This window comes from Cyrtonyx montezumae, unplaced genomic scaffold, assembly GCF_038088225.1.
Source record: "Cyrtonyx montezumae isolate F1298 unplaced genomic scaffold, pur_monq_1.0 scaffold_25, whole genome shotgun sequence".
NCBI lineage: Eukaryota > Metazoa > Chordata > Aves > Galliformes > Odontophoridae > Cyrtonyx > Cyrtonyx montezumae.
The window spans coordinates 174,074-194,891 of record NW_027071992.1 but is presented as its reverse complement, the minus strand read 5'-3'; the positions used below and the strand labels follow the sequence as shown (position 1 = coordinate 194,891).

At 36.9% G+C, this 20,818-nt stretch overlaps 1 protein-coding gene across 2 annotated transcripts in view; it reads left to right on the top strand.

Moving 5' to 3' along the window:
- CERT1 (ceramide transporter 1) overlaps positions 1-20,818 on the top strand; it is a 76,836-nt gene that overhangs the window by 9,922 nt on the left and 46,096 nt on the right. For both annotated transcript variants that reach the window (XM_065739800.1, XM_065739801.1), the window contains exon 3: positions 14,411-14,527. In XM_065739800.1, the coding sequence (XP_065595872.1) occupies positions 14,411-14,527 (117 nt within the window). The remainder of the gene's footprint in view (positions 1-14,410; positions 14,528-20,818) is intronic.

The window sequence follows — 20,818 nt, the reverse complement described above, 5'->3', positions numbered from 1 at the left end:
TTAATTCATTTTATGTAATTTGATAAAGTGCTTCCTCAGCCTTGATTGTTATTAAAAAGATGAGTAAACTAAGGCACAGAATAAAAACCATAAATAGGGATTTACTTAGGACATAATGTAGTTAGTGTTTTTAGGCATTGACTTGCTTTAAAAAAAAAGTCTTCCAGATTAGTGGAAAATATTGCATTGATATGATTTAAATGTTGGAGATTCTAGATAGCCCATTGAGGAGACCCTACAGATAGAAGTTTAGTCAGGGATGCTTACTTGTATTTGAAAGTCCTGAAATGATTGCATTTTTGGAGAGCAAAATGCCAGAGCAATGGAGAGAGTGTTGATGCCCAGGAGATAATGATACTGGGTGTTGGTGCAGTAGGCAGATACTGCTTAGAACATAAGATTCTTCTGGACAGTTATATTTTGCATTCATATCCTCTATGTATTTGTATATGAACCTTGACAGTCCTTGAATCTGAACCAGCCTTGGATAGGTTGACGTTCAAAGTGAAAATGCCAGAATGTTGCCCTTTGATTATCAAAGTGTTAATGTTCCTGGCAAGCAAAAAGCAAGTATTTGCAGGGAGAGAAGTAAACAGAACTTGAAGGTTTCTTCCTTAGTATGGGTTGAAGAAATTTAATCAGGCATAGAGAAACAAGCATCCAATTCACCATAAATGAAGCTGCTTATATTGATGAAGAATTTAAAAATGATTAGGATCTAGAAAGAAATCTAATGTGCTAGAGGAACACGTATTAGGATTACTTAATATTGTTGAAGAATTCTGCTTTAGGACTCGAATGCCATAATGTTCCCACACACTTGAAATTGTGACTGTAATTCAAGCGTACTTGCGTCAACTTTATTGCCAGTTAGTGTATTTTCTCCCCTTGACTTTTTCCACAATTGAATGTCTAATCAAGATTTCTTTCCATTGGTGGTACCTGTGCATTTTCATGCTTTTCAATGCTTCTTGCAGATTCTGGGACAAGCCTTGAACAATTCTAGTGTCTACATTTGATATTAATGCTATGTTGTTGTATCTCTGAATTTTTTTCAGTTTTGTTTTCAGTCCAAACTCTTGCTCAATTTGATTGCTTTTTGTCTTCTGTGAGATTTATTTATAGTTAATTTATTGTTAATGGATTCAGTTGGTTGGTGCTTCTCCTCCCCTCTAGGGTTGAAGGGTTGCTCAACTGTCCTGCTATGCAGCCTACTGTTGATTATCTGATCTGTCTTTATGAAAGCCATTAATGACATTTTTAACATATCTGCTGAGTGTACATGTAGTACCAGACCTCACTTCCCGAAATGCATTCCTGGAATGACAAGTAAAAGGCTTAGAATACTCATTTATGTCTACTAATTTGCTGCTATACCAGGCTACCTCCTTTTTTTGCTGCCTCCTGAAGTTACTAACTCGTCAGCTTTTTGCTTGTTTGTACACAAAATAATTGTTTGGATTACTTAATGTTCATTCTGCATCTCCAAGTTCATCATTTAGATTGCTTCTTAGACAAACTTCAGAAGCTGCTTTTGCTGTTATTCTAGTTTTAATCAGTATGGTTTAGATCAAATCCGGCACGCTTCAGCCACTCCCTAGTCAATTTATGTTCTACCATCATTCCACAGCTAGGAGAAGTGGTTGTATAGAATTTAACTGACCCAGTAAATTCTCAAGGCAGTTATGAACCCAGATTGTTTTGTGACTCATCTAACATACATACTCAAAAGCTTTCTTTTAAGTTGCAAAAGGTGAAAAGTTGTTTTAAAAACTAAATATATATGAATACAAATACAGTTGTGTGTATGTAACGAGGAATTTGATGAAATGGGAAAGTTTAGCCTAAACTCTTGACAAGTCAGGTCAGTGTTAAACTTCAGAACAGAAGGCTTTAGGCTCACATTAGCAACATGCTTTGAGCTTACACAGTATCACTGTACACTAGTTTTTACACACTATCCATTATCATTATGGAGTCCAAGCTGTCGGTTTTCAGTACTTATGGCTGAAATTATTGTAAGTGTGCAGTATAAGGAAGCAGTGATGTATAGCTAGCCTGATGTCCTTGCTTATGATGATTCTAGCTGATGAGTTCAAGGCAATCACAATGGAGAGCTCCGCAAAAAGGAGTGGAGAGAGCAGGACAGACATGTACTGGGTTGAGGTTGGCATCTTCTGTCACCCCCTGGTTCGTGATTTCTTAAATAATAGACCTTCTGGATGGTTCCTACTCCTTGATACCAGCTTTTCATCTGCAGATTGGATGTGTTACTTTGCCATCTACAGCAGAGATGTTGCCATGTTAATTGGTTGTTTTTATGAGTTTCCCCTTGGTCTAGCTGCTGCTACCTAGGGCAAAAGCAGTCTTCCTGGCTCTTAGGGGTCACGCTTTTTCGATAACCAGTGACTGACAGTTAATGAGTTATGGTTCTGGGCTGTCTGCTTTCAGTATGTGTTGATACTCGGAAAGCTTTTTGTGTAGAGTTTAATCTGCACAGTCTAAGCAAGAGACATCTGATGTACCAAGCCATTGTTCACAGAGTATGTTTTATGAAAAATTCATAATGAGCCTGATTGATCAGGACTGGGGCCTTGCATGGCTAGCATAAGACTTGTCACCTGTTGCTAGTAATAGTAATACTGCATTTGTAGAAAAGCATATACAGTTGTACTTTTGTAAGGTTCTTACAGTCTATGGGCTCTGGTTGGATGCACTCACAAGTGCTGAGGGAGCTGGTGGATGTTATTGCTAGGCCATTCTCTTTTTTTTTTTTTTTTGAAAGTCATGGTGAACAGGAGTGGTACCTGAGCACAGGAAGAAAGCCAGTAGCATTGCACTCTTCAAAAAGGGCAAGAATGAAGGCCTAGAAAATTACAGCTCAATTAGCCTTTCCCATCTCTGGGAATGTGATGAAACAGCTCATCCTGGATTTCATTTCTAAGCATGTGGACAATAAGGTGATTGGGAAGACTCCAAATGGATTCACCAAGGGGAGATAGATACTTCACCAGTATGATAGGCTTCTATGGTATCATGACTGATTGGGGAGGCGAAGGGACAGCAATGGATGTTGTCTGGCTTGACTTCGGTAAGGCTTTTGACACTCTTTCTTAACATACTCTTATATAAAGCTCAGGAAGTGTGGGTTAGATGAGTGGACAGCGAGGTGTATTGAGATGTGGATGGTTGACAGAGCACAGAAGATTGTTGTCAGCCATACATACACTCATTGGTGTGTGGATCAGTACAGATTGAGGGTTGATGCCTTGGAAAGGAGCTTTGGAAGAACAACCTGACTGCTTGCTCTGTTGAGCAAAAAGTTGACCAAGAATGGGCAATGTGCCCAAATGTCCAAGAAGTCCAATAGTGTCGTAGGGTGTATTAGGAAGTATGTTTCCAGAAGGTCAAGTGAGGTCTTCACTTTGACCCTTCCCTTCTACTCAGCGCTGATGAGGCCACACCTGTGTCCAGTTCTCAGCTCCCCAGTAAAAAGAGCTGTTACTACTGGGGAGAGTCCATTTGAGGGCAACAAAGATGACTGGGGCAGGAGCCTTTCTTAGGAGGAGAGGTTGAGAGAGCTGGGCCTGTTCAGCCTGGAGAAGACTGAGGAAATGTCATCAGTATATACAAATATGAGGGAAGGGATCAAAAAGATGAAGCCAAATTTGTCCTGTTGCAGATTGCCACTGGAATAGAGGCAACAGGCACAAACTGAAATGCAGAAGTCTGAATGTGAGTGAACAGTCTGAGTCTTCTTCAGTCTGAGGTTGACAGAGCAGTGGAACAGGTTGCCCAGAGAGGTTGTGGAGTCTCCTTTAGAGATTTTTAAGACACCTGGGGAGTCTTGTGCAACCTACAAGGTGGCCAAGATTGAGCAGAGTTGATGTACTGGATGATGTCCAGAGGTCCCTTCCAGCTTTGATTTTTTTGGTGTGTAATTAAAAATAAATTAATATTAGTCTCTTAGTGTCCTGCTTTCCTGAGTGTGGAAAGCTGCATAGGCGCAATTCCCCTGCTTTCGTCAGACAGGGACTCTTCATTCCCATCTGCAGGAGTCTGAGACTGTTACGTTGTACCCTATGCCAACTCAACTGTACTGCTACAAAGCATGGCTTTTTTGTTAAGGCAAAGCATCCTGTTTGGGTTTTGACTCTGTGAAATCCATTTAAGACTTCGCTGCTACCAATTCCTGCCCAGGTTCTGGAACTTGCATGGCATGCTGAGGTACATAGCATGAGATTTAAGAAAAAAATAATCAGTACAAAAGGAGCAATGGATATACAATTCCTGCTCTCATATTTGCTTGCTCTGTGAAGTGATGCACGTTTTTTTTTTCATTTTCTGATGCTAGATTGTAGCAGCCTTGTTTCTTGTTTAATAATTCCTTAGTGTCTTCCTGTGCATAAGATCCCTTTTAAGGTTATCTTAGTGATTTCAAATTAATTCTAAGTTGAGGTTTTTTGAGGTGATAAGAGTTGTGATATTTTCCAATGGTTGGTAGATGATAACAGTGGATATTGCTAATATTTTGGGCATGATAGATGCCTGAAAAACATCACATGCAGTTTTCTGCTTGGCATTCCATTCTGTAGTCTAATTCCTGTTACAAGTCATTGTTTTCTCAGTAGGCAGTTGGATATAGCGTGGATCAGAGGCATGGTTACGTATAAACCAATACAGTTTGTCTTAATACTACATAGAAATTGGATATTAACAGAAAAATAACTGGAAAAACTAAAAAGATGGGTACTATAAAACTCCAGGATAGTTGATTCTATATGAAATTAAAAAAATCTATTTTATAGTTGATCACTCTTGCATGGGAACCCATTTGTCAATATGAAGAAAAGTAGATCCACTGGGATTATTCCTGAGAACTGTAGGCTTCAAATTTAAAATCTGGTTTAACTGCTGAGGTAACGCATACAGTATAGACTTGTTCTAGACTTACAAAAGTGGTTCTCAGATGAGAGGGTTCTTTCAGTGGATTTAACCAAGCTGTCATTACAGATGCATAGTGAACTAACAGACTAATAATTAATTCTGCTCAGTGTGCTTCTACTGTCGTAAGTGCAGCATGCCTCTACTTTAGTTTGAAAAGACAGAAGTATTTTTTGAAATGTTTAATAAATATTCGAAAAGAGATATCTTTCTTACTAAGAGGCAGCTATCCAAACCTGAGGTCTTAAATGTGATATTTGGATAGTGGTGAAGAGTGTAAAAGCATTAACTAGGCTCTTTTTTTTTTTTTTCTTGAACAGTATCCTTGCTAAGATTTTTCTGTATGTATAAATGTATCACTAAAAAATTTCTATATCCATTAAATCAGTGATGAGCCGTTTAAGTGGCAAAACATAGGACAGCTAACAGTTTGTTCACTGCAACATTAAAAAAAAGGCTTATTTGCTTGCTTCCAATAATGTTGTTCAGTAATGTATAAAAATATAGTGCTTATTTAACAGTAAGTATGCCCTGTTGTTTGAAAATAAGATGAAATAAAGACAAAACAGTCTAGCCCAATTGTTGAGTTTTGCCTGGATTTTGGAATTCAGGAACTAAAAATGTTTTCTGCTACAAATCTTGGCTGTCTCTAATTGACCATGTTTTTAGATTTACTTGGATTTTGATTTAGGAAAAAAAAGTTTCACAATTAAATTCAAACTTGCCACATCTCATGTGTTTTCAGTACATTTTGCACAAAATGTATGTTAAACAGTGAAGTGTAACACTGTTAATTTCAGTCTGAGAGCTACGTCTAGGGTAACTAATAGTTTAAAAAATACTTAAGACTGCATTTAGTTTGTACTAAATCATGATTGTAATGCACAATCACAAAGTCAAATACTTTCAAAAGTAACTCCTGTAAATACAAAAGGATGCTGTTTACAATGGTATAGTGTCTGTGTAGCAGTGCTAGGTAACTGTAGAGGGAATGAGGAGTTGCATCCTGTGGGTAGCCTGTGTGGGAACAGTAACCCCTTGAGGAGCATGGGAGGGAGAGAGTTGAAGTGTTAAGGGCTGACTGCAGCTTCCACTGCCCTGTGCTACTCAGGGTGAAGAGGTACAAGAGGTTGGGTAGGGGAGAAGGAGTTCTTAGTTTGCTTTTAGTTTTCACTGCTCTAGTACATAAGAGGGAAAAAGTTACACTTATCTCCCTATGCTGTGTCTAGTTGATCTGTCTTATCCTGCAGCGGGGTTGGACTAGATGATCTCTAGAGGTCCCTTCCAACTCCTGCAATTGACATTCTCTGATTGCATATTCTTCCCTTGTTCTTTTTGAGAAGGAGGAATCAGACAGTATGGTGGAGTTTAGGTACTGGTGATAAACAAGAATACATTCAGCTCACTGCAATTTTGTGTTACCTAAAACCCAACTGAACTAATCTCAGATAAGGGCAAGATAAGAAATCTCCATTAAATGCCAAATAACACATCAAAAGGAATTTAGGCATAACATGATTCGCTCTTGACAAATGCATGATTTGCCATCGTAAAATATTTACCATATAATAAAAGATATGATAATAAATTACAATAATAAAATAAATGTTAACTGCTTTTTTTCCCCATGCTTTTTGGGTAATTGCAGTCAGATGCATTATTTCCCTCTTTTTTTCCCTTTTCTTTTGTTTAAAAAATGTGGACTACAGTGGAAGAACTCTTAAGGACCTCTAGAGTTTACTAAATGAGGTCCTGTTGCACAGTTATTAATAAAAATAAAATGAAATAATCATTTATCAAAAATGACTTTTTACCAATTTGAGAAAAAGGTTACATGTGAATCAAGAGTTTTATTTGCTCTTGATGACCAGATTTCATTTTATTTTCATCATTAACTTTTCAAACTTGGAGAAAAAATAACTTTTTTGTATTATCTGTTACATTCTCATCCCTGCTGAGGTGTGGAGAAACTAGCTTGCTTTCCCTTGTTGCTGAAAGTGTTTTTATTGCCTTCTCTGGTTTTATTTAGTACAGATCATGAGGTATTATTGGCTGCTTCTTGGTTCTTCCTTCTGTTCTTTAATGCTATCCCCAGACTAGTGTTTGAATCTCTTCTCACAACTGTGGACGAAGTTTTTTCTTTTTCTCTCCTGTTCACTTCCCGTCTGTTTCATTTATATAAAATTTAAATTCACCGTGTTCTAGCATGATTTTCCCTTCCTCCACGTGCTCAGAAGTGATTATAAAGTAGTGTAGCTCTCAGACAGCTACCTGACAAGACATTGGAGGGATAAAACAGAAATTTTCATGTATTGCAAGCTGAAAATCTGATTGATACCAGTGTATGTCCTTCTGCCTTTTCACAACCAAGGATAGCAAGGATGACTAGAATGTTTTAGTCACACAGGGATGTAGTAAGCAAGTAGGAGTCACTGTGTACCTCCAGGAAATAAAGCAGGATGGTGAACTCCAAATGCTTTCTCTGGACATCCCCCACCTCGCTGACAGCCCCAGGCAGTATGCATTCAATTGAGAATTCAGGGCAACCAAACTCATGCTGGTGGCATGACACTGAACAGGAGCACTTAAAAACCTTCATAAAGTTTTTCAAAGGTGTGTTTAGCTGCCTTCATGAGTCTGAGATAAAGGCAGCCTGCATGTGCTGAGGACCTTCTTGAGCAAGCATTTTAAAGAAAAACATTTAAATTAATTCCATGCAAGAATATGCTCCAAAAAAAAAAAAAAAAGGCAGCCTCCAACAGCCCTTAGTGTCCCTTCTGTATGCCTATAAGCTTCATTCTGAGGTAGCTGTGCAGAATCCTACTGAAATAGAGGCACCAAATGTCCCAGATCTTTCTGTGTAAAGCCAACCCATACTAGCTCTTAAATTTTGTACGAGCAAGGGTAGTTTACATGAAACGTTTACTTGGCTGCAGTTACTGAGGAAGTCTGAAGCCAGCCCTGGTCTCATGAGTCATAGCTGACTGCACTGCCGCAGCATTCTTCCTGTTACAGCTCTTCAGTTTGAGGTCCTTAAAACAAATGACAAAGCGAGGTTTAAGTGTTTTTATGTATTTCATAACCTTCAAGAGTACTCTTGGGCAGAGGGGAAATATTAAAATGAAGAAAGTTTTGCTTCCTAAGCCATTTTTTTCACTGCACTAAATAGTATTATTTTCTCTACAGAAGAAAGCTGGAGCAGTTTATAATAAATCCAACTCAAGTCTGCACATCACAGCTATTGACTGTGGTTGTGCTGTTATTCTGATTGCAGAACTAAAAGCAAGTTTAGAATATTGAGTGAGGAACTAGAGCATTAGACAAAATACAGGTCTACAGTAAATGAGAATCGCTGTTCTTTAGTTCTCTCAGATGGGAATGATGCTAGTATAAGTGTGACTTAGGTGCTAGACAACTTTATATGAGTGCAGCTTTTTCAGAGTTGTTAACAAAGCAATGCTGTATGTTGCTATGTAGATAACTGCAGCTTATGACAGATGTTACGTACTACAGTAGTATATGGAAACCTAGTAAATACAGATGCTGTGCTCTTCAGAGCTATGAAACTGTTTTATCACTGAAGTTTGGACACAGAAATTAAAAATTAATACAGCCTCACCATGATTTTGTCCTTAGCTAAATGTGGAAACTCGTTCTTCTCCTGCATGTAATTCTTAATAATTTACTATATTATCAAATTTCTAAATTCTAGTATAATTTAAGACTATTTCAATACAGATTACAGAAAAATTAATAGCAGTTTTCCTATTCATCCTGCTTCAGCACATTACTTTTCTGTGAATTGAAGTGTCACAACCCTAAGACCTCACAAATGAAGATTGTCCATAGAAAAGTAATTTTACAGAATAAGTAAATATTATGTAGTATCTGTTTTAGTCTCTGATGAAATTGTTGCAAAATTCTAAGTAATGATTGCTTCAGATGAGGTGTTTTTGTGAAGGAATGTCTTTTATGTTGCACAGGTTTTACAAAATTCTCTTAAGCTAGAATGTTTGAAAAGTCTGAATGACTGATCAATTAGCTTTTAAATGTTATCAGAAACCTTAGTGATAGATCTAAGCTAAATATGAAACATTTTTTTCCTCTTCTTTTAGAATAGCCTAAAGTAAGTTAACAGAACTTCATTCTTTTTCCATGTAGGAAACGATCAGTCAAAAAATTAAATTTAAATTTGAGAAAATGAGCATTCTTTTCTAGTTCAAGTTGGTTTCTTTAGTGGCTCTGATTTATATACCTTAAACCAGAATATCTAAAGCTATTAGAAACACTGATTCTCAGCTTTTAAAAAAAATAAGAATCCTCACGTAAGTAAGATTCACTTAAGATTCTTCTTCCTAAGTAAATGGAATTTGAAGCATTTTGTATACTGATTCAAATGCTCTCAGCTTTGCTGAGCTAGAATCTGTATGGGATAATCCACTGCAAGGTAACTTCTCCACTCAAAATATGAGTAGGGTTCTTGCATTTTGTTTTTCACTTCTGAGTTGATAATATATACTAAAAAAAAAAAAAAGCCCACGCTGAAATTCTGAAGCTGTGCTTTCAGGCCTGAAATACCTTGTAAATGTAGTAGTCTTGGTCAGTAGCAACTTAATTACTTCTAATCAGAGACTCATTTTGGTAGGGAAAGAGCTGAGATCATCAAGTCCAACTGTTAATAAAAGTTGATGTGAACAGTTAAGCCCTGGAAAATGAGATGCAAGCCAGGCTGTCATAAATGATGTTTGATGGTTCAGCAGGGCTGAATATGTGGGTTTTTTCAATAGTGAACAGTATTACTTTCTTACAGCGCGAGGTACAGTTTATCTGCCAGTTTTTCCATCATTCAGGTGGAATTCAGAAATTCTTTCCTGCATGCTACAGCTTCTTAGAATTCTCCAGTTCCACAGTATCTGAACAAGCTATCTCTTCATCCCCAGAAAAGAGATCAGAGCAGTTACTGTGTAACATATCAAAATCTATGTACCTCCCTATATGTTCTCATAGATCATTCACTGGATTCCAGATCTGCATGTATTCACTCAAATGGCAGATACTCTAATTTCCAGCTTGGTGGAATGGTGTGTGTAGGAAACAATAAGATAGTGGAGGCAAACAGTATCAGAATACACTAAACTTTGACTACAGCCCTTGTTAATTTTGAAACAAAATTTAAAAGAGACTGTGCAGATGAGCAAGGGAAACTCCTCACAACAGGGAGGAGGCATACTAAATAGTACAGAGATGGATAATTGATGACTTAGGAAGTGGTGGATTGTTAAGTTTGGGTTAAACACAGAAGGTCTAAGATCTTAGAAGCTTAGAAATGTTACTCACAATCTCAGAAAGTAACTTAATAGAAGAAGAGGAAGTTGGTGAAAGTAGTGTAATGTAACAGGTTGTAAAATCAAAGACTTTTTTCCACCATTTTCGGTGTCTATAGGTATAGTGTTAAGCAGCACGTATGAAAAATAAGAGAAATATTGCAGCTTGAGAGATGAAGCTAAAACCAAGATGAATATTTTGATGGTGGAAATATTGGGGAAAAAGTACGAACACTTTATACAGGCATCTCAACTTGTGTTGAGATGCTAGCAAGAACCTAAAGTTTAATTAACTTTAAGAATTTGGGCTATATGATTGGAGGAATTTATTTTAGAAATACACATGAAAGCTCTATTTCATGTTCCACATGAAAATCAGCATACGGGATTTGCAAAGGTTGGGATTATTCACTAAAGAAGTGCACATCTTAAAAAAAAAAAGTTTTTGCAAAGATTGTCTTAACAGATTGAAGAACATTTTTTCCTCTCTATAATATTTAAAATGGCTGGAAATTATGACTTAAGAAAAACTGTTGAGCAGAAGATAGTAAGATGAAAAGACATACAATTTCTAAGTTGTATTCTATATAGCGAATAGTTCTTAGAGATTTTTGTTTATTGTAGTTAATCAAAATGTGTTCGATCAGTGAATGCTAATACTGGATAAGAATTCTTTTGCCCTGTTAAATATCAAGGGGAAGGATTTAAGCTAGTATATTTCTATCTGGAGTCATCACTTACTTTTTAGAACACAGCCTCTGAATAATGCTATTTCAAATGATCTCCATGTTGTATCCTGTCTTTACATTATTTTCTTTTGCAAGTGTCATCCCTGTATTTTTCTTCAGAAATCTTTCTTGCCTGAAGTTTTACTACATGCAGCAAGAATATTGCCTCTGGTTTGAAACAATCTTTTGTTCTTCCTTTTCTGCATTACTCTCAATCAATGCTTATAATGACTTTTTAGATTACTGTGGTGGGTTGACCTTGTCTGGCTGCCCGACCCCCTGCATAGCTGCTCTATCACTCCCTCTCCTTAACAGTGCTGGCAGAGAAAATAAGATGAAAAGCTTGTGGGTTGAGACAAAAAACAGGGAGACCACCTACTAGTTAACATAAAAAAAAAAAACACAGGCAAAATAAATTTATAGCCAGTTAAAAACAGAGTTGGCTTTTAGAAAACAGGTAAAACTAAAATCACCTTCCTCTGCACCTCTCTCTTCTCAGACTCAACTTTCTTCCTTCATGGCCAACTTTTCTACTTCCACTCAGATCTCGCAGTGATGCAGGGAGGATGGGAATGTATGCTGCATTCAATTCATAACATAAATGACTTGCAGAAGTCTTTGTCTTTGCACCTCTTCATTGCCTCAGTGGGAGGTCTGTCTGACTGCCCCTTCCTTCAAGGCATGCTCCCCTACAGCAGCATGGGATTGTTTAAGGCCTGCTGTGTGGCTTTCTGCTCCACCATGATCTTCTTCATGGGCTGTGGCTCTGTAATCTCTTCCAGTGGTTGCAAGATAATCTCTTGTCCTGTGCATAAAGCACCTCCTCTTTCTCTGACTTGGATGTTCACAGCGTTATTTCTGAGTTCACTCCTCTCTCAGGTACTGCTACACAGTGTTTCCCAATTGTCCCTTCCTTCATATGTTTTCACTGCCATACCACCAGCTTAGCTAATGGAGCCCTTAAGGATCAGATGTAACCACATGTGTCCAGCTCAGGCCAGGCCCCAAGTGCCTTTGCTCAGAGCTCTTTCTTAAGTTTGCTCTCCCAGAGCCCACCCAGCATCACTAGTGGCTGTGCTCTGGCAGCAGCACATCCCTTCTTGAGCAGATGGGTCTGGCTGTGATCTGGCCTGGCCTGGCTGCTGAACTGTGCTCGGAGTGATCACCCCTGCAGCCTTCCTGCTACTGAAACCTTGACATGTAAGCCTAATATAAAACATGACCTTGTTTTCTGGTCCGCTCTTTTAAGTAAATTGCAGTAATGTAAATTCAGCATATATGTCCTGGAAGGGAGGGCGTCGAGTTTTTAACTAGACTTCAAGTAAAGCTCTTCCCTACTGTGTCTCACTAACAAAGAATATTTTTTCACATTTATTTAGTATTGCTATGCAAAGAAAAGGAATACATAAACATGCCTCTGAAAAGGGCAAATAGGTAATGATCTTAAATTACAATAAACGTTGTTTATATTAAAGGGATAGAGGGAGAAACTTTCTGACAGCAAGAAGTTCATACAGAGAAATAAGTTGTACATGGAAGTTTAGGCCTTTCGGAAGTTCTAAAGGCTAACTATCTAACTGGATAAACCATGCTGTCCTTGTAGCTCCTCTCTGACAGCCTTGAATAGATATCAAGCAGATTACTCTCATGGCAGTAAAAACTTCAGTAGCTAATTCCTGTACATTTGCTTTTGGGACAATTTCTGTGAAAGTCTTCCATTTCTTTAAATGCATAATACCCCAGCACACAGCCAAGAGAGAGTCTGTAGAAGAGTGGTTGGGAGCAAGTTCATAAGCTTAAACTATTGATACGGTAGATTTGCTAATCTAAGGCATATAAACATTTCCCATTCATTGTAATAATCATGTACAAAATGCATTTTGAAAAAAAGACCTTGGATAAGAAAATGTCACGTTCCTTGTGTCCCTGTGTTCTGTGACTCAGAAACAACAACATACATAATTAGTTTTGAAAATTGCTTGAATTAAGTAATTAGTAGTGGTTAGTTAATGTACATGATTGCCACTTTTGTTAGTAGCTGTTCTTTCTATGGAAAGTTAAAATTTCTAGTTTGAACTTAGGTCCAGATGCTTGAACAAATGTATGAAGCCAACTAAAAAAAAAAAGGAATAAAAATGGTGCTTTCATGTACTTCAGTTAAACTCAGAGCTCCTTTTTATTTGATTTTTGATGACTAGCTTCTGCTATACCTCTTTTTATTCCTCCAGTAGATTTAAACCAGAAGGATTGTGTATTATATGTAAGTAGCTTTTGATTTTCAGATCCCTTGAAAATTAATTCTCACTGATACCATGGACTCTTGCATGAGTCCAACAAATGAGACTTGCTCTTTGGTTTTTGATTGAGGAGTGTTTCATGATTGATACACAGTGCCTTAATTGTCTGCAAGATAAGTGTATTGTAGTGTAGTTTGTATACTGTAAAGGACATTGACTTGTGTAGCCTTGTCATTGGTGTCAGGAATGTGTGGGTCTTCAGATCACGTCAGTTGCCTTATCCTAAGAGCCTTTTAGCTTCCTGCCATATTTTTACATTTAGCAGAATTTTTTTCATGTAGCAGAAAAATTAAAGATGGTATTCATTCTTATCTGTAAGACTTGATAAAGAATGACTTTCAATAAAGGGAAAAACAGTACTTTCTTGGATGTTTGCTAGGGATTAGTTTTGACATGTCACGATGCAAGGCAGATGAGTTTTGTTCCTCTTTACATCTCATCTGCCTTCATTGTAAATTTTAGGTGCATTCAAGGAGTGGTATGGGAAAGGATTGAAAGTTGTTCTCAATTATCTGATCTTCTTGTCTTAGATGGTAAAAATACCTGGAGGCTGAGAGTGCAGTGACTTCATTTTTTTCCTCCTCTCTTCCATGACATTTTGCTGTAGTCAGTTTTTATGGTTCTGTCCTAGTGAATTTTGCTGCACTGTATTTATGCCTTCCACCTAAAATCAGTACTAACAGCAATAACCTGAATTCATCTCCTGCTCTGACATCTTAAAAGAATGATAATAGTAGTGTACTTCGCTGACTGTGTCCACTAGTTGCTAAATAATTGGTTTGGAATTATGAAATGTTGGTCAGTATTTGTGTAGAACACTTTTTGTGATAATTTTTCTTTAATAAGAATATATTAAGCAGTTTGGCTTCTGTTTTAGAAGCTTCCCATAATTCATTTCAGAACTTTTATCAGAAAATGGGCACTTCTTACTGTGAAAGGTTATATTAGTTTATTATTTGAGACAGCTACGTAAAAAATGACACTTAGAATCCAAGGCAAACTCGAGGCTGTGCAGATAAGCTTTGCTAATGATGATGATTGATCATCAGAATATTCTGTGAGTTATTGTTGATCATGTTACTAATTCTAACTTTTCTTGCACTTCTTTCTTTCACAGCCCCATGACTTTGATGAATGTAGATTTGATATTAGTGTAAATGACAGTGTTTGGTACCTCCGTGCTCAGGACCCAGACCACAGACAGCAGTGGGTAGATGCAATAGAGCAACACAAGGTAAGTCATTTTCTTTCTCACAAATTAGATCTGGTGGTCCTTGTGGAGAGTGGTAAGCTTCCATGGGAGTACTGAAGCTGTGTGTGACGGACAGAAGTTTCAAGTTTGAAGCATGAGTTAAATACATTCCAAAGGAATTGATTTACTTGCCCTTCATAGGTAGGAGCTAAAAACTGTGAACCTTTTTTGAACTCTTGCTTGAAAAAGAATAAAACTTGCATTGCGTTAAGTGGCTTTTTAATGGTTTTGTCCATTGCCTCATTTCCAAATTTTTTCTTATCTGTCCTAGATGTTAAACTTGTTTGTCTTGGAGTCCATTCTTTTCACTTATGATTCTGATTTTATTGGTTCATCTGTTTGTTCTTTTGGCTGTTTTTTCTCAATCTGTTTTCTGTCTCTTGTCTCCTTAAGACCCTACTTTTCATCAGTCATTTTAGTTCTGTGCTTTTGAATTCCATTATTTTCTTCTACTTAAGGGACTTGAAGGTCAGATATTCTAAAAGAGCATTATGTACAAGATGTCCGCTCTGTTTCCAGGTACAAGATGTACTTAACAACTTGATGAGACAGTGTCTAAGTACAATATCCAATACAGTTCAACATCAATATCTGGGTTGCACAAGTGCTACAGGAATATCTATTAAAATAAATACATAAGTGGTTACATAATTAATTTTACCTGCATTTTACTTGTATTTTTACCTTGAGCTTCTTGAAGGACTGTATGTAATTGAGAATTTTCGTCTTTTCTTGGGGCAGCTTTAAAATAAGCAGTGAAAGGTCTTAACATTTAAGAGCTGACTTTCAGCAAGTTGTCCTTTTATAGCTTGTCGTCTTACTTTCACTTTGGTATAGACAATGTGAAAACATGCAAAATTAGGATCATTTTCCATAATATTGCGGTAAAAATACATAGCTAATCTGTAGATATTTTTGATACAAGAATGTTGCAATATGTTATCTTGCAACACCTGAAACAAATATCTCAAGAGGATACACCAAGCAAATTGTTAAATTACATGTCCATGGAGTTGGCATATCAGATGCTGTTTTTATAGGCATGGGGATATTCATACATGTGAATACACAAATTATTCCCTAACCTTGAGCTGAAGTTTAAACTAGGTTTAGCAAATGTCCTAGCAGATTATTTGTTTTTCTTTTTTCTTTGAGTGTTTTTGTTTGTTTTGTATTTTCACGTTTTCTGCATATTCCTTTTTTACTCTAAACTTCTCACTGTTGAAGGCAAATCTGTTTTTTTTTTCAGACTGTTACTACTAAAATACATAAAATCTAAACATTAGAAACCTTGGAAATATCCTGTATGCAAATAATAGCTGTTTGATCCAGTTAAAACTTAAAACATACATCTAAATCTAGTTTTTAGTCTCATTAAATTTGTTGCAGAATAGGTGTCTAACTTCTTGTTTGAGTAAAGTGTTTTAAAATTGAGTGGTTAGTGCAATATTTTCCTGTAATTTGCATATATCTTTGTAGAGAAAATATACTTTGTAGGAAAAAATCTAACATTCACAAGCTAGAAGTTTGTCCCATTTCCTGTTCAGTTTGAATGAGAAAGACTTCAGTGATTGTTAGTTTCAAGTAACTTCATCCATCTTTCAATTTTTCTTTAATCGTTTTAGAAGATTTCTATCTAAATACATGAGTGAGAGTATGAGATAGTGAACCTTTCTGAGACAGAACATTTTGTTTCACTGAAAAGTTTAAATTTTTATCTACTTACTCCAAATTTTCTGAAGCAATTTTTCTTGTCAGATTAATAAAACTCAAACAAAAGTCCCTTTAAAAGCTATTGTGAATGCTTTTATTTGAGAGCTGTGTTCTAGAATTGATACATAATAATTTGAACAAAACAGAGGAAATAGCTTCCTGTACTAAGCAATCATTTTTAATAACTTGAGTATTGCTACATAAAATACTGTGCTTTTTTGTCTTTGAAGCTCTTTGTTGTTTGCTGAGTGGGTAGCTGATTCTGGTAGGCTGCTTAAGCTGTTTGCTAACAAAAGTACGTTTGTGAGATTATACTGTAGCATATCACAAGGTTATTTATCTTTAGAGTATGAAAGAGACTGAAGCTTGACTGCTTCATTGTGTTCTGAACAGAGAAAACACTGATTTACAATGAACTTTAAATTTGTGTATCAGTAGACTTAGAAAAACTTACTGCTTCACAGCACCAGTGAGTAGTTGGTAGCTGAGAAATGTAAAACATCTTATGTTCAAGCATAAAAAGTGTTAGAATTTGCTGCTGTTTGCTTTTATCAGTGTGCTAGCCTTTTCTTGTGTTGATGTTCTTGAATGCAGATGAAATGTTTCAATTATAGCTTCTAAAGTGCTTATTAATTTCCTGGAACAGGAGGAAGGGGAAGTCTAGAAGAGCAATAAGGCAAATGAGGAAAAAATGGTTGTGTAACCATTAGGCCTTTCTACTAATGTTTCAATAAATGTGCCGAGGAGGTAAATTATCTGACTGTAAGGGTGTATTTTATTAAGGAGCTTCTCTGTTCTTCTACCTCAAGAGACTCCAAGATCTGAGACTACTTATGACCTTTTCTTAAATTGATGTAAAGGCAATGCACATAGGGCCAGGAACACAAAAGCAGAATTCGTTTCCGTATTTCTCTGGTATAAAAATATTGATGGTGGAAGTGCACCGAAGAATTGGTGTTTTTGAAAAGTTACCCTCTTAAATAATACATTAAAGGACCGACTCCAAGTTTTCATGTCAGTTTAATATGGAGTATGGAATTTCTAACGTTGTTAGCTCTATGGTGTGAGAAAGTGAGAAAACATCTGGCTTTATGCATGGAGGATGTGGACCTCAGCTGACTGCAACTTCAAGAAAGCAAAATGGAAGTGTTCAGTGTTGTATGAATAAACTAGTTAAGGTTTACTTTTTTTAATGTATATATATTTAAGTGTAAATTAAAAAAACTTCTACTGTTTCACATACTAACCTCATGTTTTCACTCTTTACACTTTGTTTTGGTTGAACTTAAATTTATCCTTATCACCTTATCAATTTGCATTACTTTCCAAAGACATAAATAAGGGCAGGAAAGATGAAAATTACTATTCACCCTGAGAATAATCTGGATGAATTAACTAATTTTTAGCAAATTAGCATAAAAGTTCTGAAATTCAGGTAATAATTTTTTGTGATGCTCATCTAACACCAAAGTTGAATAGTTGCTAAGGATTTGTTTAGAAATGGGAAAAAAAAAAGCCAGCAGGTAAGTTTCTGATGAGATAAGTGGTAGAGTAGGGTTTTCGAAACTTTATGAAGTATGAAAGTCAAACACCGTACAGAGCAGAACTAGTGACTAAAACCAGAGCACCTCTGTGTAAAATGCTCTTGAAGCATCTTTCATATAACAAAGTAACCCATGAAGTACTCTTAAGAGTCCTGAAGTCATTCAAGTTGTTCCAAATATAAAAAGTACACTACTTTAAGTCCATTTATACTACAGAACAGCTTCTGTGTGAACTGTGAAGGACACCAGGTAAAATACTGAGGTATATTAAAGTATTTCTTCAAATTAATCTCAGCCTTCTATCTAAGTAGACTAACTAGTCTTATACTTCTGCCTCAAATAAGAGGTTATACAAGAGTAACTTCTTTCAAACTTAGAGAAAATCTGAAGTTTCTCTTCCAATTTAATGTTAAGCACCAGGAATATCTCAATTTCCTGTTTTTTTCTGATTGAAACGTTTCAACTTCCAACTGAAGCTAAAATTCATCTACCTGTCCCTTCAACTAAATAATCATTCAAGTAATCTCAGACTTGTTTGAATACTGTATAAATATGTATAAAATTATTTTTTGTTAGTCATGCTAGAAAGGATTTGAAAAATGATATTGAAGATAACATTCTCATGCTGTTTTGTTTTGTTAGTAGTGGATAGCACAGCAAGAACTTTCTGACTAGTTAATCTAGTCAGAAGCTAACATAATGGAGTTTAATTTTGTGAAAATTGAGCTCAGTGTATCAACAGGAAATAGACTGTAGAAAGGGTACTGTGACACACTGAATTTGTTCACAGGCTTTCAGCAGTTCAGAAGAGCAATGAAATTCACAGAATCACTCAATCACAGAATTGTAAGGGTTGGAAGGGACCTCCAGAGATAATGGAGTCCAACCCCCTGCCCAAGCAGTTCCCTAGCCCAGGATGCACAGGTAGGCGTCCAGGCGGGTCTGGAACGTCTCCAGAGAAGGAGACTCCACCACCTCTCTGTGCAGCTGTGCCAGTGCCCTGTCACTTCACTATGAAGAAGTTTCCATGCACATGTGTGTGGAACTTCACATGTTTCAGTTTGTGGCCATTTCCCTTTGTCCTGTCACTACACACTGCTGAGAAGAGTCCAGCCTCATCCCTTTGCCTCCCGCTCCTTAATATTTATAGACGTGAATCAGATCCCCTCCAAGACTTCTTTTTTCAAGGCTGAACAGACCCAGGTCTCTCAGCCTTTCCTCATAAGGGAGGTGGTCCATGCCATTTATCATCTCTGTAGCCCTCTGCTGGACTCTTTCTGAGGAGATCCCTGTCTTTTTTATACCAGGGAGCCCGGAACTGACATTCTAAGACAAACTTTTTCCTAGACTAGTTCTGTTCCAAGACTGAACTAATTTACTTGTAATGCCAATGAAGACATGAAAATAAATCCAAATCTGTTGCATGTCTTAGTGATGAGGAGGCTCAAGGAGACATTATCACTCTCTGTAACTACCTGAAAGGAGGTTGTAATGAGGTGGGGGTCAGCCTGTTCTGCCAGGTAACTGCAATAGGATGAGAGATAATTGCCTTAAGTTCAATCAGGAGAGGTTCAGGTTGGATATTAGGAAAGAATTCTTCCCAAAAATACTAGTGAAGTATTGGAACAGGCTGTGCCCATGAAAGTGGTAGAGTCACTGTCTCTGTAGGTGTTCAAGAAACACGTAGATATGGCTAGCACTGAGGGACATGATTCAGTGGACAGCATGATAGTGATAGGTTGAGGTTGTCTAAGATGGTCTTTAGAGATCTTTTCCAACCTTCCTGATTCTGTGATAGTTTTTGTTGTAATTACTTCTAATTTTCAGTTTGTGTAACAGATGTTTTCTGTTAGGGAATTTGTGATGATAGAAGGGAACACCTAAGTTACAAATAATATAATAAGAAGCTGATGATGAGCATAAAATATTCCTCAAAGACTTATTTACTAGTGAGGTTATTATACATAATCTCCCACTGATCACTTCAAGCATATACATTTGGTTAAATCTAGCTAAGCTTGTTGGGAGTTTTCTGAAACAGTAAAAGTACAGATTGTCATACTCTTCAAGGATCAAGTGCTTCACTCTTGCCATGTCCTTTTGAGGCACTGATTGACAGCAGTAGTGGAACTTGCCTGAGAGGACGCTGGAAAGTAGCATCCACTTGTGCTAAGCTCTAAAAAGTTCAACTCTCTTTTAAACAGACTTAAACTTTCAAGCAAGTTGCTAGTGAGCTGCAGGGATGTGTGCTGAAAGGTGTTGCCAAAGCTCACTAATTTGAAACTAGTAAACTATGAATTGTTGCTCAAGCTTGTACAGTAATTTAGATCTGGCCTTGCTTCAGTTCTCTCACAGTCTCATGTTGTCATAAAACATGTAACTTGTATATTCACATTTGACATCTCCTTTACAAATGAAATTTGTGAAAACACTCCATAATAATTAAACAAAAAGTAAAGTCCGGTAATATTCTGAACACTGCAGTAATAAGCTTATTTATTTCGGATTTTGGCTTGAATCTCAGTCTGAAGTGGAAAATGCCCAGCCATAAGATGTAGTTTCCTCATCTGTAAGTAACTTCTTTAGCTTCCGAGTTCATCAGTCCTTTAGCTGTAAATGCTGGCTTTTTTTCTTTTTGTTCTTCAGTGATCCCTGACTGGTGTTGTACCAGAAAAGAAAAACTGAAGGGAACTCCTCAAGGTTCTTAACATATTCCTCCCTTAAGGATGACTTTGGTTCACTTAATATTATATTCTACATGTGATGGGAAGTTAGTCTATTGAGTACTGTAATACTATGCAGTCGTGGGATTGCTACCTTATTTCTGCTGGTAGAAGGATTTCTTTCGTGCCATTCTCATCTGCTGAGTTGTTGTTTACACAGTGGTCTTAATCATTTTGGAGAAGAGATTATTCTGTTATTTTGCCACACCTGTCTCTTCCGTTAAACTGAATAGCTCCCCTGTCCTCAGTCATTCTTAGCATGAACATATTTTACTATTTTAATATGTTACTTT